The sequence below is a fragment of the Sebastes fasciatus genome, chromosome 14 (assembly GCF_043250625.1).
Source record: "Sebastes fasciatus isolate fSebFas1 chromosome 14, fSebFas1.pri, whole genome shotgun sequence".
NCBI lineage: Eukaryota > Metazoa > Chordata > Actinopteri > Perciformes > Sebastidae > Sebastes > Sebastes fasciatus.
Window position 1 is genome coordinate 14,892,354 of NC_133808.1, and position 17,773 is coordinate 14,910,126.

The 17,773-nt window shown below is 39.8% G+C and overlaps 1 protein-coding gene across 2 annotated transcripts; it reads right to left on the bottom strand.

Annotated features, from left to right (window-relative positions):
- Positions 1-241: 241 nt before the first annotated feature.
- mospd2 (motile sperm domain containing 2) lies at positions 242-17,682 on the bottom strand. 2 transcript variants are annotated; one of them, XM_074659131.1, is made up of 15 exons: positions 17,464-17,682; positions 17,304-17,367; positions 16,697-16,852; positions 15,012-15,098; positions 14,690-14,844; positions 13,146-13,206; positions 12,941-12,979; positions 12,688-12,812; positions 12,004-12,177; positions 7,487-7,605; positions 3,546-3,639; positions 3,070-3,166; positions 2,395-2,518; positions 2,126-2,228; positions 242-820 (listed from the first exon to the last, which is right to left on the bottom strand). In XM_074659131.1, exons 1-15 carry the CDS (start codon positions 17,494-17,496, stop codon positions 668-670), a joined length of 1,584 nt encoding a protein of 527 aa, XP_074515232.1. In that variant the 5' UTR covers positions 17,497-17,682; the 3' UTR covers positions 242-667. The 2 variants fall into 2 exon arrangements, with proteins under 2 accessions (XP_074515232.1, XP_074515233.1); XM_074659132.1 differs by having other exon boundaries at positions 17,304-17,346; positions 17,449-17,682.
- Positions 17,683-17,773: the final 91 nt, after the last annotated feature.

Below are 17,773 nucleotides of genomic sequence, written 5' to 3' on the forward strand. Positions count from 1 at the left end.
TAGTGGAGACAGAGATCTCCAGTGGCTCCTTGTTCTGAGTGTGGAGAGGTTTAGCAAGGTCATACACTGCAATGTTTTCAATTAGACACCTCTGTACTAATGAGGGTTTATTAGAGAGTGTGAATACTTATGCAAAACAGGACTGCCGAGTGACCGAAACATCTACATCTCGTGATAGAGGCGGGTGTGTGGATGCTCTGACCTGACTATATACACAAGGAGAAAAATGTTCAACAAAAGATAAGTTGACAAAAAGTCTTTATTTTATATTCTGTAATTTATATAATATAAAAAAATTGTACATTATGATCACAAAAATAACTAATTCTTCCTACATATTGTGTCTTTTGCAATAAATACACATTTATTTTTCCACGGTCGGTGTTTAAAAAATACATTAATGATTTTGATGTCACATTGTTGAAAGTGTCTCTGTTGTATTAACTGTCAAGTGCCTGAAAAGAGACAAGTACAATCCCTTCATATAGTAACTGCATAACAACTCACATGTCCCTAAAGTCAGCCCTCCTCCTCCTCTCCATGACAGCAGCCCGTGGGGGAGGGGAGAGCTCGGGACGACCGTCCCTCAGGTAGTCGATTGTTGGCCCCGTTGGAACTGTCCGTGTGTCTGTGGTCCACAGATGCAGGCGGAGGGAGCTGTGGCAGGTCAGGATGGCCGCTGGGAGGCACCCAGCTTGTTGAGACACAGGAGGTTCAGCACCACGAGGATCAGCACCAACCCGATGAGAACCTTCTGCACCCACAGACACATATCCAGCTTCTGCTCCAGCCGTGCGTTGCAGGTCATCACTCGCATGAGCTGGTGAGATAAGAACTGGTTTCACTGACCTGACTCATCAATCTAACACCCTTGTGATGAAAGTCAAAGAAACAAATCAGGCTAGAGATGTACAGTAAATTAAAGGAATAGTGTTGAAATGCGCGTATTCGGTTTCTTGCCAAGAGTTAGATGAGAAGGTTGATACAACTCACGTCGAGCTAGGAGGCAGTTAGCTGTAAGCAAAGGGAAAACCACTTGCCTTGCTTTCTCCAAACTTTAAAAATACACCTAGCAGCACCTCTAAAAAGTGTATTAACATGTTGTATTTGGTCGGAATATACATAAAATGGCAATTTGTGGTTTTAGGGGGAGTTAACTAGTTTAACTAGATCCTGGTGAACAGTCGAGTGCAACGCTGTGAGGGGCTACACGCAACTCCCCCGAAAACCACAAATTGTCTTTATTTATTTTTTTATTATTTTTATGTATGGATTAAACAAGCGAGATACGTATAATAATTTAAAGTGAGCGGGTTTTTCTTGTGAAATAAACCCTGATGCGAAGTGGGTTATTTCTCAAAAATAATCGGCTAGCTGTACATTATCACGCTTATTACACGGCCTACTTATTTAAGAAATCAATAATTTGACACAAAAACGGTCCTCCAGAGTCTGACATCAGAACTTCGCCCATAGCAACGGTCTGTTATACATAGCAACGGTCTGCTATAAAGAAATGACAGACCGTAGGACGCCGTGATTGACCAATCAGAATCGAGTATTCAACAAAGCCGTGTAGTAAAGAGTGTTAATTAGTGGAAGGATGAGTTAATTTAGGAGATGCTGGAAAGCGTATCTTTTTAACAGCTAACTGTTTCCAGTGTTTATTCTAAGGTAGGCTAACTTCTGTTCCAGCTCCATAAGTAACACACATGAGAGTGATATTGATTTACTCATCCAACTCTCTGCAAGAAAGCAAATGACAAATTTCCTAAAATGTTGAACTATACCTTTAAGGATGTAATAAACCCTTAAACTAGTGTTATATTGGACATTTATAGTGATACAACCTAATGAACCTACATGTTATCATCCAGTGCCTGGTTGTGGGAGGTATGCATTACAAATACAAAAAAAAAAAGAAAAGTGAATTACATCTTTACTGGTGCGCTTCAACTTTCAAAGTCCTTGATCTCTTAAGTGATGGTTATATGTTCAAGTCATAAATTCATATTGAACTATAATGTGTTTTAATACACTGATGGTGGAAACGTCAAATATATTGTAACGATAAAGATAATGAGTACTGCAGAGGAACAAGGCTTCCTCTTCCACCAGAACTCACCGCTGTGTTAAATTCATGCTGCCCGTTGGTCTCCGACTCCACAGAGCTTTCTCTGAGAAGACTCACTGTTGGTTTAGCGCTCTCCAGAACATGACAGCGCAATCTGTGGGGAAAGTCACAATCTAATGAGCGGAGGCCATCGGGGTGATATGCAGCCCACGAGTCCGCTGTCACAGCTCGTAATGAGGACTGTGTGGAAACAGGCCAGCGTACAAATTCGTCCACATATATTTACTGACATGGTGAAATAAGGAGCACGGTATGCGTACCTGTGCTCCATGACCTTAGTTTTTGGTACTTCTTTCCAGAACTGTGCAAGTTCTTGTGATCCGGCAGCGTTGTCCATCTCGGCAGCCATGACCAAAAATCTGTCCTGTGGAGAGGCTTGAGAACCTGCACAGAAACATTCAACAATAAACCCCCTCCAAAATATAACAATACAAGAAATAGAAAAGGTTTGATTTTTTCAGTAAATGTGAAAGAAATGGTTGTTTAAAATCAATAATAAATCCACATAGCTCCTCTATTTCTGTTGGAGGGGCTATGTTGAAAACAATTCAGTGCTAGACATGAGTAGCAGTATGGAAAGAGAAAAAAAAAAAAACACCACAGCATAAAAGCTAGAAAAAAAAAGCAACCCTGAAATAGGTAGCGCTGATTCTTCCGAGTTATTTGCAGCACATCATAACCTACAGCTGACATTTCAGTGCTCGAAGGCCATAAAATGTTTTAACTCGCACGGCGCTGTCAGTTGTCAGATGGTTTGTTTTTGGGCAGATGATTCTTTTATCACTTTTGAAATATGTATGTCAGGCAAATAAAAGTGGCTTCCGGCACTTTGGGAAGGTAAAAAAGACCGGACCCATTTGATTATTCTGAGGTTCAGCGTTCGTAAACATCTGTTGGGAGTGAGGTAGAGTGCAGAGCCGAAGTGCTTTACCTACCTCCATGTATAGACACCACTATATCTACAGAAGCTCCTGCTTCACAGCAGCTGCTGCTGGGCTTCACTCTGTACTTCTCAGGTGCTGTGGTCCGTACCTGTGGAGACACCAGAGGCACCTTTAATAAACATGAATGGTCAGAAAATATGGGAAAATACCCATCACAATTTCCCACAGCTCAATTTGGACATCTTCAATGTCTACAGTCTAAAACCAAAAGAAATTCAGTTTACAATAATATAAAATAACAAAAAAAGAAAGAGCAGCAAATCTGTCTTAACAAATGACTTCAACTACTAATCGCTTATCAAAATGTAAATGTTCCTTTTATCAACTAACAGATTTATCAATCTAATCAAATCATTTCAGCAATCATTTATTGTAGCAGCGTAAAGCAGTTGTTCTGTCAACTCATGCCGTGCTCCCACAAGATAGCACACACACACACACATGCATGTGAGCGCCTTCACGCTCACCTTGAAGGCCACCTGATTTTTGGTTACATTGCTCAGGATAATGAGGCTTTTTTTCTCGGTCTCTGCATAACCAAAGCTGAGCTCCTCTGCGGGGCTGGAGGGAGAGAAAAAAAACAACACAGACACATTGTGAGACAGGAGTTACATTAGGGTGGAAAGCAGAAGCTCGGTCTTAAAAAAATACAGTAATTTTGTGTCTATTTGTGCAACTTCAGTACAGATACAAACAATAGATGCAGACAGGTGTTCCCATTTGCTTCACAAAAGGCTTTGTTGTTTCTCTCTTAGGTATCTTATTAATACAGATTGGGCTGCTACAATTCCTTTGCCTTGCTTTTTTGTGTGCTTTCATTATCTTGGGACTTGTAGCTTTTCTTGCTACACATCACCTGAACTATCTGCTTCAGTGAGTCTTTCCTGAAGGATGATATAATGGCAATATTTTGCAGCTTAAAAAACAACAACAAAAAAACTGAAGCATACTCAAATACAGAATTCCTGTCAAGCATGTTTACATGACTCTAGATGTGGTCAAAAATCATTGAAAGACCTTCCAAGGTTGGGGGATCCCGGGGGACAACATTGAGTGGTGTTTACTACCCGTTTGTAATCAATTTATTTTTTATTTTGACAAATGACTCCTCTGCAACACCCGCCTTAACGGCCTTATTATTACAATGGATAATGTGCTTTTGTGTGGCATACTCCCATACATATGTGCAATTAATCATATTACCACAAACCAATTGAAATACATTAATGCGAGTGGGTGATCAAACCCGTTTGCCCGGTTGCTAATCCAGCCTTGGCCTCAGCAGAGATAACATGCTGTGGTTTGAAGATTTCAAGATTCTTCCGCAGTTCATGACTACATTTCTTTAAACCTTTCTCTAAGCCTCTGACATGCTGCTTATTCTTGACCCATATGGGTCTCTCTCAGGCTTTCAGTTGGCTTGAAAAGCCACATCTGGGTGCCCTTACAGGCAATAGGAGGAACTAACGGTGTTATCTTCAGGTTTAAAATCCAACTGAAATCACATTTAGCCATCCCTTTTTGGAGCTATTATTTAAAAAAGAAGAAAAAAAATGGTCATATCAGAAATACTTCTTTTTCCGTCTCAGTGACTGGAGGGGCGTGATACGGTCTGTGTTTGATTGACAGCAGCTGGCAGGCTGAGCCCCGGCAGGGGAACAAGAGACAGTGTAAACAAACTTGTGGTGTAGCTTACAAGTCATTGGCAGACGGTGTGTTGTTAGCTGTGGTACTGAAGAGTAAGGACCACACCAGCATCTATAAGGACCAAAGTGACATTTGCAGGTACGTTTACGTACTGTTTAATGTACCGCAACAGACCAGGTAGCTAATTATTTATTTAGCCTGCAAACTGACATTAGCAGTGCTCTTTTCCCCTCGGATTGTTCAGGTACAGGACAAGACATGCGTTTGTGTTAGTGAGTTAGATAAGAAGGAGACTTTAGAGGAATCTGTGGCTTTTGTGCTGCGTAGCAGGATGTTGTCCGGCTTTTAGTCAGTATAACTGGCTGCCTATGATAGAATGCTGACATACTGCTTTATGCAAATATGATTTCAAATGAAGCCAAATGTCCATCTATGTAGACAGAGAACTAATGGTGGTATTTCAACAAATTAATGCAAAAAAATAGAGGCCATCATGAAACCATGAAATATAAAATGCCTCTTTTAGTTTTTGATTTTGTCTTAAAGTAGAATACAGGACATGTGATTTATAAAGCAGATGTGTATACTGTAGCAGAAACATGCAATAGAGCCCTCTGATCATGCATCAAAGCTGTGAAATGTAGAGGCAAAGCAAATCTGTGGGCTAAAATCTGGGGATGATGCACTTTGCCTCGTTCTCCAATGCTTGTTGTTGGGTTGTTGGCACTCGATGCTTCTTCTTAGCAAGTTCGCAACAGTCTAACTTGGCTATAAATAGTATGTGATTTGATGAATTCAGCCTCACTCTTTTTTGCATTTGGGACATTAACTTTGCCAAGAAGAAACTAGCAAATGGATTATCATATCTGCCTCATATGTATAGAGCTTCTCATTGATGCAGCTTGGCTACGTTTCATGGACTAAAACGGCTAAGAACAAAGGTATATTTTTCCTTTTCAAGCCTTTGTGTGTTCTTTTCCCCAGTAAAACAGCTGTAGAGTCTGGTGCTTGCTTGCGCTCAGAGTGAGTCTTCGGGCTCTGGAAACCTTTGGCAAACCCAAGATCAAAGCCCCTTACTCCCTTCTAAAGCCCCCAGCCTCGAATTAAGGCTAACACAGCTCAGAAACATAATTGCATTTAAGGCTCATTTAAATCTGTTTATCACTATAATTCACAGCCCATAGCTGTCAAAACCCTCACATCAAAGCGATTACTCTGTAAAAACAGACCTCAACGAACATTATTCATGAAAATGAGGAGGTTAATATCATAGTGTGTGGATGCACTGCTAAGTATTTCCCCAAGAATCAACCACATCCTTTGCGATACAACGCTTTTGAAGTCGATACCCCCTTCAACCATTCAATGTACGCTCAATTGAAACATATGATGTGTTTGACGACGTGCAAGATGAGTGCTCCTCTCTTAAAAGGTTAATTGATCATTGGCCAGTGTCTCTCACTGAACAATTGATTGGTAGCATCCTTAATTGATGCCCACATGTGTGACCAGATCAATTGGGCTATAAAAAGGTACAAATACATCAATAATGACTTTAGGTTTTGAGCCGATACGCGAAGAGAACATTTTTGTCAATATGTACAAGGCAATTAAAATGAGTCATTTTGCATATGGATCTTCAAAACACATATGCTCAGTTGCCAGTTTATTAGGTGCGCCTAGCTAAAGCTAATGCAGTGTAAGACAGTCCTGCAACAAATATAACCTTCGTGAAGGTTATAATATTCTGTTTATATTGTTTTAGCTAGGTGTACATTCATTCAGAGGGGGAAAGAGTGTATAGTCAGCCACAGTGCAACACCTGAACAAGCTTTGGGGTGGAGATTGAGGATGGTCTAGTAGATGAATCTACCATCAGTTCTGGCCGTCAAACCAACAACTCTTTGGTGACCAGTTGACCTCTTTGGCTTCAGGTCCTCATGTCTCCCAAACACAAATTAGTTCTAATTGCAGTGCAGAGAAACTGGATTAAGTGCATGCAACCCCAGTTCGGTAGAGGACAAAAAGACTGGACTCATTTCACCTAATCCGTTTGTTTCGGTTAAACAAAGTTTTTTGTACAGTATATAGGCTGTCAATCAAACTCTGGTGCGGACTAAACAACTGAACCGAGAACGCTAGAGAAGGAGGGTCCCAGTCCATTTCTAAGTGATAGTTGTTATAAGACTTTAGCATGGTTTCCAAAGCTAAACCACAATGAAATCCATCTGCTGATTGTGAACTATTCCCTTTATTGCATCAATATGGTATTTTAGTGCTTGTGTATTTACGTAATATAATAAGTGTGTGGACAATCTCTTCTTTTCCTTTCTAACTGCAATGTGAGCATGAACTGTAAGGCTGCATTCACACCAAATCTGGTGTTGGGGCAAAGACGACAGTCCTCCCATTCATTTGAATGTGGGTCGTGTGTTTAGGCGATGGCGATGGCGGTGGGGACCGTAGGGGATGGCGAAAAGCTGAAACAGAATAAACTTTTGGAGAAACGCAACCCAACGTCACACTGTGGTGGCCAATCACGTAACCGGTGATCCAGAGCTGCACAACCCTACCATGAGGGAGTACAAAGACATTAACCATCGTGCAGTTGCTTTGGCATTAAATGGGCCATTTAGATGACACTCACGCACCACCGCACAACCCTGCACTAAGTGCTACGCCACCTGATTTGGTGTGAATGCAGCCAAAATGATGTGCAGATTAATGACAAGATGAGAAGGACGTGAGCAGGACGGCCTACCTAACATCTAGCAGAAGACCTTTGAAGGTGGTCAGTGGCTTCCTGGCCCCTTTGGTCCTGGCACTTGTGTCTGCTTTATCATTGTCCTCTGCCCTCAAACTTTCTTCCAGGAAATTCACCTGAAACAACAAAAGAGCACTTAATTAGAAAAAGAGACACAGAGTACTGATAACGTAACCGTGCGACCCTTATCTGTTTCATTCCCTGAAAATGAAATGTTTGACCCTTGCCCTTCATGCGGAGAAAGCTATCAGTTGATGAAGCGCTCGTCAGTCATCTGTAATGATTAATAAGTGGTTCTTGTGAAAGAATGGTGAAGTGTCACGTTATCAAAATATATTTTAGTTTACTGAGAATCCCACGTGACTCCTGACCCTTGTTCCTAGTAGTCTCTCGTGGGTTTTAACATAACTCGTGACTTTTGACTACATAAAGAACAAAAGTAGCTCAATGAGACCAGATGGAGTCATAATATCGCTCACACATGGATACTTTCACTTCAGCAAAACATCCGTAAACTTTGCCCCAAATCATCCACACACGGAGCACGAGATCATAAAACAGCTGACAGGGTAGAAATTGTGAAACGTTTGCTTAAGCGCCATGGATAAAGTAGGTGAGTTGGGGGGAAATGGATGCTTTCACGTTGTTGCTGGCACCACATATTGTGGAAAACAGATGGGAGAGTGAGAGCATCATGGGAGGAAGGGGAGGGAAGGGGCCAAAGGTGAGCGGACTCTGCATGTGATGGGAACATTTGTGACTCAAGAGGGGAAGTGTGTCGTTTGCTGCGATAAGCAAACACAACATGTCATCTTAGTTTAATGGCTGACTTGTCATGCAGCTGCCACAATGAAGACATCAAGAGATAATCAGCTGCTGATGAAATGTCTCTATTTATTTGTCATTTTTTAAAGAGCAAGCTTAACACAATTAGGTAATGGTGTGCGTAGAAAAAAAAAAAAAAGTAAAACATGCTCCAATTTTTAATTAAAACATTGAAATGTGTCATACAGATATCATAATTAAAATCACAGTGTTTTGACGCAGCTTTGACCATATTCATCATGGAAACAAAATTCCATTATAGATTAACAAAGAACAAAATAAATGGCAATTTATTTTGAGAAACATTTTTTTTTTTTTTTAAATAATAATAATAATCACGTACAAAGAAATAAAATTGACCATAATTAAAATACATCTAAAAATTTGAAAACTTCATGATTTCTACACATTGTGTGTAACATACGAAATGCAAAGACAAAATAATCATTGACGATTTTACATTATTCTTGACTGAAATATTAGTGAAATGTTCATAATTAGGAGTCTATTGGTTATACAGTACATAATAAAGCAGATCTCCGGAGTCACAGACCTGCTAAAGATTAATGTTAGAGAACAAGGCACACACGGCTTTGTTAAAAAAATGCCTCAAAAGGCAAGCATGGTTAAAGATTTAGTGCTGAGTGTTAATAACTTTTGTCTATTCTAATATAGCAGTAGTTATTTTAGTAGTTTTTAATCTGAGGATAGAAGACACAGATAATGGAGAGTAGTGATTGTGCTATTTGTTCTCTTGGGAGTTGAAAATACAGTTAAAATATGAGAGTGTGTCGCTTTGTTGAGTGTTTACATGGTATTGTGCAAAAGGTAGGCTACCCTTCATGTAGCCTACATTCCTTCATTACAAAAGTCAGAAAATGTTGTGTGTTTTTTTTAAAACAGTGCAATACAATTTAGGGGGTCAAATTGAAATGTGAGGTCCAGGACAGGTCAACGGATGAACATGTCTATGGGGGTTGAGATGACATCAGTCGACTGTGAGGGAGGTGCACTCACAATAATTCAGTCACGTGAGTGCACCTGCCTTTCCAGCCGGTAGAAATCCTCCTTGTGTTGGGTGTGATGCTACCCTGCCTTACCACCTCCAGCCCTTCTGTTTCAAAAACAGAGAGAAAGGCAATTAGCTTTTCCTGAAGCCATCAAGTTAACAGCGCTCTGCTCCCTGGGAACCCAGATGAATTCAGGTGGGGATGGGTGGTGGTGGAGGAAGAGGAGGAGAGTCTCTTGTTTATTTAGACAAGATGGACCAGAAGCAGTACTGTGGAATGCGTTCAGATGGGCTTGAAGAGCCAACCGGTTGGTGTATTGACACAGCGTTTCGGGTTTAGTCACGGCGCAGGCTACCAGAAATAAAGTCACATTCATAATGAAACTATTTCACATTAACATCTCCGCTCTCATCTCACTTCAACTTTGCCTTTCTCTTTTCTATTGCTATTGTTTGAGATTTATCTTTGGTAAACATCCAACAGTATAAGAATTTCCATACAAAACAATGGGTCTGTAAGGAAGTTACTGTGTATGTGGTCTTATTAACTAGATAACACCAAAGCCTTGAATGAATGAGCTTCTGGCTAAAGAGTGGTGTTCGTAAAGACTTCCATTTATGATAAACATGTAACCCACAGCCAGTGGTAGTATGAGAAGTCACATGATTAAACATCAGGCGTATGTAAAACACTTGTGTGCAGAGTGTTGTGTAACTAGTTTCTCAGGCTCACCTGATTAAAAAATAGCTTCCCCTTCCTCGCAGAGCTGACGCAGATGTTTTGATATCTAGTCTGACACCGCAGAGGACTGTAGAGCTTGTTAAAATACAGTTAGTATCTGGAGATGAAATTAAGTCAATAACGTTTTAACAGGGAGCTGTGTACCTTTTCTCTGGGGTTATGCAGGGCATGTTGATGCCGCTCGCACCAGCAACATGCCAGAGTGTGAGGTGATTCCATATAGACGTATAACTTCAAAGTTGTGCCTGTAGATTGAGGCTAACAACTGACTGATTTGCATATCTCTGCTTTGCAAATCTAAATCTGTTGTGCATGACCAATGTGGTATTTATTAACAATGGGAGCGCTGTTTGTTTGTTGGGGCTTAGGAGGCTCATGGGAGTAGCTTTGGGTAACGCAGCACCTCTCCAGCAGATACAGTTTGTGTCCTATAGGCAGCAGGCTATACAAAACCCTCAACTATAAAATTACAGCAGCTATGTCCTACTCCTCACATCGAATGTAGGTTAACCACAAATCTGCTGCTCCCGACTGTGACAGCAAAATATATGTAAATAACAGCTGCAACACTGAATAACAACAAAGCAAAAACAATAAATTGCCACGGTTGAAAACAACATGCACCTATATAATGTGAATGTACAACTTCCAAGACTTCAATAGGCATTTTGAATAGTATATCCTGAGGTGCCCCCTCTTAATGCCCTCCATCCACTTCCACGCAGGCTTTCTTTTCATGCCGCCACCCAGAAAAAAACCCAGCTAAATGGATTATGAAGCGACGGTTAGATTGTCCTGTAGGGAGTGAGTAGAATATGTGACCTAAGTTGCAGTCTTGAGTGAAAGTGGGTACAATTTTTGGAGGTTGGAAGTGGCTGCAGACATATTCAAGTCAGTAATGGTGCTACACTGGGGCTGTGTGCTGCTGTTTGGCGAGAATAGGAATCTCGCTACAGCAGGAAAGAGCTTAGGCTGAGTGTCCATATAGCGTTTTTTTTCTGCGTCTCTTTTCAATTGTTCCCAATGAGGAGAGAGCGTACGTGGCCGCCTAGAGAAAAAAGCGCTGCACCCAGCGTCTTTCTTCAGAGCGCGCCGACTTTTTTGTGCCGTCGCTCCGTGCGCTTCCAGTTGAAAATCTCTGAACTTTTTCAGAAAGGCGCCGGCGTCATCACTGTGGATGATTTTTCTGCTAGAAAAAAAACCAACAAAAAAACGCTATATGCACACTCAGCCGTAAGTAGCTGACTTGACAACCTCTGTGGACCATATGAAGGGGGCGGGGAGGATGAGAGAAGCAGAGCGCTGGCTGTGATGCATGGGCTTTGTTGGCAGGATTTAATTGCAGCATTAGGGGTCACCTTCACAGAGACAATGAACAAGAGCTTAACGTCTACCAAATCAGGGCATTACTTGCCACTTAATTCACAGTTGTTCGCCACATTGCTGATTACATGCTGTAATCTCAGGCCCAACTTATAGAAAGTGAGCGAAAGAGGAAACAGGAGGAAAGTCTGACCATAGGGCATCTCATATGACCAGCAGCAGAATGGCACATCTGTAAGAGATGGACACCACTGCCAGAAATGCCCAGAATCATAAATTATCATGACTCGATCACACGAGAGCGGCTTCACTTCCAAATAACTACATTGGTTTCAACACCAGCTAAATTTAAAATCACATTCACTAACCAAATTGACTCTAAATATAACTACTTACTCATCCACATTCAGATAGACAATGTGGTAAACACTGCCAGCTGACTTTTGTGTGTCCTGCCAAAGTGGAGACACAACACACAAGGAGCAGTCCTGCCTTATATATTGTAGTGAAATGAAATGGTGTACAAGGGTGAAGATGCTTCTTTTTCAATTTAAGTTAAGGATTTTTTGAAGCACTTCTGATAATAACTAAATATAAACTTGATAGAAAATTTACCTTTTTGGGCTTTACCGCAACCTCAGAGTTGAAGCTGGACTCGAGGGCATCTTTGCTCTCCGTTTCACCCTCTTTGCTCTCCGTGTCGTCCTCGCTAACAATTGGTCCGTTTTCACAGATGGGCGTTTGGAAGTCGTCGTCGGGGAGAGGCGGGTAGCTGTACTTGAAGGGGTCCTGGAATGCAGCCGGATAAGTTATAAATCACTACACGCGTGGTTTTCAAAGCGTGTACATTGTCAATTTCAGTTTAAGGTAGTCATACTGAATATAATATGAATATAATGATATAGCTTATGTGAGGGAAATTGTGTTAAATAATCAAACTGATGTTTATTATTGACTGAATTGATGAACTTCAACATTTATAGTATGGAGAGCTTCTACAACCATAAAAAAAATGTATGTTATTAATAAAACAATATTACAGATTTCAGTGTGGCACAAACCCTACTCAAGAAATATATCTCTTAACATTGTTGAATTTGTTCAATATGATTAAAGCTTACACAACATAACTGTGAACCATTAGCACAATATGATCCCACTGAAAGATGATGAATATTTCAGACCATTCTAGTAACTACTGCATCCTTTGTTAATGTCTGACAGACATTAATTGACGCATGATGTAAGTCTATTTTGGACATTTTGAATACAACACATACAGAGAGACATAATACATACCGTTCCACCCATGTGAGCTGGCAGGTACTCCAGGTTTATGAATCCCTGGATCTCAGATCTGGATGCAAACTTGAGCCTGCTGATTGCCTCGGGACCCAACCACGACTTCACGATCTTCCACGCAGCTGAAACACAGACATTATGCTCAAGATGTCAAGATGAGATTATAAATATTATTATTAAGATAAATCATGACGGACTTAAAAGAAACAAGTTTTTATTGACTGCTAAGAGAAGGCAGGCTCATTCTCACCATTCATGATCCAAGGCATATCCACGATGATCATTTTGGCTGAAATGATAGATAAACAAAAAGCTTGTCCTTTAGAATCATGCTTAAAAATTCCCAGGTTTGACTTGTACGTAGCTTTAAAAATCGCTATTAATGGTTGAATGCAACATATTTGAATGTGGATAAAATATTTGTTGTGCTTTTTCTAACAGCTCGTGTTACTTACATAAAAAGTTTGGATAATATATCTTGAAGCAATTAATGACGTACTTCACGAACTCCATGTCCTGAAAAAACACAGAGTGGAAAAGAACACTGATTGAAATACAGGGCTTCAACTATAAAAGGATGCTTTATTGATTTTCAAGAGGAAGAATGTTTGTTGATTCTTAACCGCCTCTGGATCTGACGTGACCCACTTAACAGGAAAGGAAAATCCGTCATAAGCTCCTCTGATGATGACCCAGTCAATTGCTACGTCTGAGAAAGACTTGAGGATGTTACTTCAAGTTTTTTGAACTATGTTGCGCTTTTATTTTGTCATGAACCATTTTGCTGTTATCTGCTGTTTTGTCACCATTTCATTGCATTACCTAGATCTAACAATTTTTAATCATTTCAAGGAGACAATCTTCCTAAAATCAAGTGAAAGGAGAGAGAGTAAACGGCTTAGACTTATATACATTTTCTCCACTTAAACAATAAAGGGCTTCTGATTCAAACAGATAATCTTGTCTACGTTTTAGATAATAATAATAATAATATCTTGGATTTATATAGCGCCTTTCATGAAACCCAAGGACGCTTAACAAAGACATAAATAAATACAACAAATGTAACAGTAGCTAGAGGCCATAGGCCTTGGTGAAGAGGTGGGTTTTGAGGAGTCTTTTGAAGGTGTCCAGAGATGGTGCTAGAAAATCTAATCATGGCTAACAGATTAAATAAATACTATAAATCGCATCTGGAAACCGTACCTCCAGGTGAAAGGTTCTGCCACACTTTAAATCAGTGTTTAAGTGAATATCTGATGAATGTTCATCTTGCTATTTTATGTTAATCATCAGACAAACAGCCGATATGTCAATAGATATAGAGCCCCTATACTCTGGCTAGGCTCCATAATTGGCTGGAAAGCCTCATTGCTATGCAGGAGACTCACTCTCCGAGCCGTAATGAGATCATACTGGCTACCCTTGCTCTAGTTCAACAAGGCTGCTTTCCAAACTGATCTCCTAATCTACTCATTTCATATTTGGGTTGCACAGCTATTTATCCTTTTTTGCCGAGCTTGTGCTGGTTTATTTGTATTTAATTGAGCCATTTCTCCAGGAGAGAAAGAGCAAATGAAATACGCTCGCTGACAGAGAGCTCCATCAAGGCGCTAACGCCTACGACACAGTGAGTCCACGGATTAGGCAGTCCGCTGGAATTGACCAACGGGATTTAAAGGTTACTTTAATCTCCGAAGTGTAAAACCATTAAAGAGCATCAGTCCCTGCAAGACAAGCGCTCAAACAGCAAGAGAAAAAATGAGGATGCTCAACAGCATTTCAATGACAGTCACAGAGAGGGACCGGTTTTTTTTCTAACATAAGAGTAAAGCTTATTTAATAGTGAGGGAGTGAAAACGCAATGTAAGTTTTGTCTTGGAGAAATGGATATTACTACAAGAAAAGAAGCAAAATTAAAGAGCATGACAAAAAAATAAAAAAAGTTACTGATATAATAACAAAAACATTGTTTGAAACACCATCATCATGGACTTACTATATTGCCAAGACCAGACTCTGTCATGTCAAACACAACAGTGAGTGGCATCCCAGGCTCTTTCTTCGCATACCGCTCCAGCCAGAAGGCAACGTACTTCTTCTTGTCCACCATGGTTTTTGCATCCTTCACGTGTAGCTTCACTTTGAACCAGACTAAAACGGAGATTAAAAAATATACATTGAGATTTTAGTAGTTTGTATTTGTATAGAATTAAGAGACACTTTTAATAGAACTGATATGTTGTTTGACAATTAAAGAAAGGCTAAGTTGTAAGTGTATCACATTAGAGTTTACTGCCTGTAACAGAACATGTACATACAGAGCTTGTTGCCCTCTTTGTCGTAGCCGTGGAGGTAGAGAGCACCGGTCTCGAACATCCATCTGGGAATGGAGCTCTCGGTGAGATCTGAAACACGCAGGCAGACACACATTATTACACTGGTGTTTGTTATCATCTAAATATTAGCTATACAGAACATGGCATTGTAGGCAAAGGGCTAAGGTCGCTTGTAAGGTTCCTACAAATTATCCAGACTATTTGAATCCTTAATTTAACTTCTTAAAAGACACGGCATATTTTAATTTTACATTTATTTTATTTTTTTTCATAATTTTCATCCTGTCCAGGCAAAGCAATCTTGTTCTATTCCCGAAGATTAGTCATCACGTGCAAAAAATATAACTAAAATTGGTCTACAACAACTGTATACGAAACTTGCATGTAGGTCAACCGGGACTAGATTGATGTAGTTCCTTTCTAGAGGAAGTCTTTCACTGACCATTATTTATGAGTTTTATCAAACCTATCTGTTGAGGATCCCAGCTTCCCTAAACCTGAAACTGCTTGCGTTGACAGAATATAAGACACTCATCATCAACCATTTCCAATAGATTCATAAACAAATTGACACCACTTGACCTTGGTGATAAGGCCCCTGGATAATCATGACTCGAATAAATTCAATTTCCAAAAAAACATCAGCTTGACAAATTGAATTTTCTGGATTAAAGACTAACAAACATCAACTGTGAGAAATTCTTCAGAAAGCAGAAAGAGCAGGGATTGTTCTCGTGGGTAGCCTATGCATGTCAATATGGGTGCTTAACACACAATGACACTCTGTCTGGATTCATCCCAGGGCAGCACAAGGACAACCACTGATCTGTGTCGCAAGCTTAAGAACATCTAGACATGGAAAAGTAAATATTTAGACCTTTAGATAGGACTGGATATTGAACTTCAATACTGCAATAGCTGGCACCAGCTATTGAAAAACTGTCATGTACCAAAAAGTTCTTGGACAACTGCTTCTGTTTTCATTTAAATCATTCTAAATTTTTCAATTTCAAAGTAAAAAACAGAAAAAGAAATGAAAACTAAACATTTATACCTTTAGATAGGACTGGATATTGAACTTCAATACTGCAATAGCTGGCACCAGCTATTGAAAAACTGTCATGTACCAAAAACTGGCATTAAAGGACTGGTCAGATTCATACTTCTTTTTTTTCTTTTCAATCTGATCATATAGTTCCTGATTTGAAATCAAATATTTGCCAACTTTAAACTACTTTATTTAGGCAAAGTTCTGGGACAACTGCTTCTGTTTAATTTATTTGTGTTTAATTAAACTACTACTAAATTAATAGTACTGTTTTTTGTATGTATTTCATTGTTTTTATTGGATTGTTTTCCACTGTTTGGTTAGGTATTTTCTGCACATTTTGTGTATTTCTTGTTGTTGTTTAACATTTGTTTTTTTCATTGACTGAATTTTGTGCAGTTTTATATATGTGCAAATAAATAAATTAAAAGAATAAAAATAAGATAAAAAATAATTCAAAATTTTTCTATTTCAAAGTAAGAAACAGAAAGATTTTATGATTTCAAAACTCAGGTATTGGATTGGCACTACATCAAAAAGAGGTGCCCAACCCTGCAAATACCTGAAATACCATAGCACATATCATATTACAAACTATTCACCATGACTTCTTTCTTACCATTCAGACAATACTCTTTTCTCCACTGAAAACTTTCATCAATCATCTTCAAGGCATCATCAACACCATACATTCTCCATTGCAGGTAGGCAAACGTCAAAGCATCGTCTGTTTGAAGCCTCTCCACATCTCTGGAGTCATATTTATCTGTTGAATCTGTCAAAAACAAAAAACAACAACAAAAAACAGGCTCAGCATCACAAGACAGGAGAGAGAGGTCAACAAGCACAAGGTTTCACTTTCAACCACACGGACTTTCCTACTTTAACATGCTGAATTAAAGCCACATAAATGATCCCATTGTGCTCTAAACTGTAAAACTCTGATAACACTCACCTGCAGGCCATATAACTATACACCCACAGGCTGTAGTCATAACTACCAGCTAACGTTACTAGTGGCAACACAGAGCTAAGTTAGCTAGGGTAGTTATAAGTTGGAGCTTATCGGCTCTGAGCATTTAGGTCATGACAAAGTAAAGTAAACAGCTAACTTGTGGACAATATTTGAGTTAAAGAAGCTGACAATAACCTCTAATCCCTGCAAAAGCAAGTGACTAAACAAGTTATAATGCCAGCTTCTTTATCTATCTAATCTCTTAATGTACCTTGGACGAACTCATTCTTGAATCTCTGTCTCGTCTCCTCAATCTTCTTCTTCTCCTCAATGTCCTGTCACAAACACACAGAGTTTAGTTACAGGTCAGACACGTGTCTTTGATTTCAACAACACATTACTAACTCATTACTCACGGTAGTTATGGTTACCTGTTCTCCTTCATGTTGTTCAAGTTCAGCCATGTTCTTCAGCCGCTGTCTCTGGGTGGTTTCCGTCTGTCTGTCTGTCTGTGGTAGTTTCCTTGTTGGAGCTAGCTAGCTAGTTGCTACCCGGTTGAATCAGTGCGGCGAAGTGTGAAACTGACGTCCTGTCGTTGCCATTTTGGCTCTTCCAGCTCCCGGTAACGTTAGCCACACCTCTCAGCTGATGCGCTCAAGCCAGCCTCCGTTTTAAAAATACACAGTCAAGCCAGCCCCCACGTGGCATTACGGTAAGAGCGTGTAGGACTTCAAAATAAAA

Bases quoted from the DNA above. Each gene is read 5' to 3' on its own strand.
- mospd2 (XM_074659131.1), bottom strand. From the start codon at position 17,496: ATGGCTGAACTTGAACAACATGAAGGAGAACAG. The intron at 14,845-15,011 runs GTATGTACATGT...TCTCCGTTTTAG, and splicing joins CAAAGAGGGCAACAAGCTCT to TCTGGTTCAAAGTGAAGCTA. The intron at 12,980-13,145 runs GTAAGTAACACG...CTATCATTTCAG, and splicing joins ATATTATCCAAACTTTTTAT to CCAAAATGATCATCGTGGAT.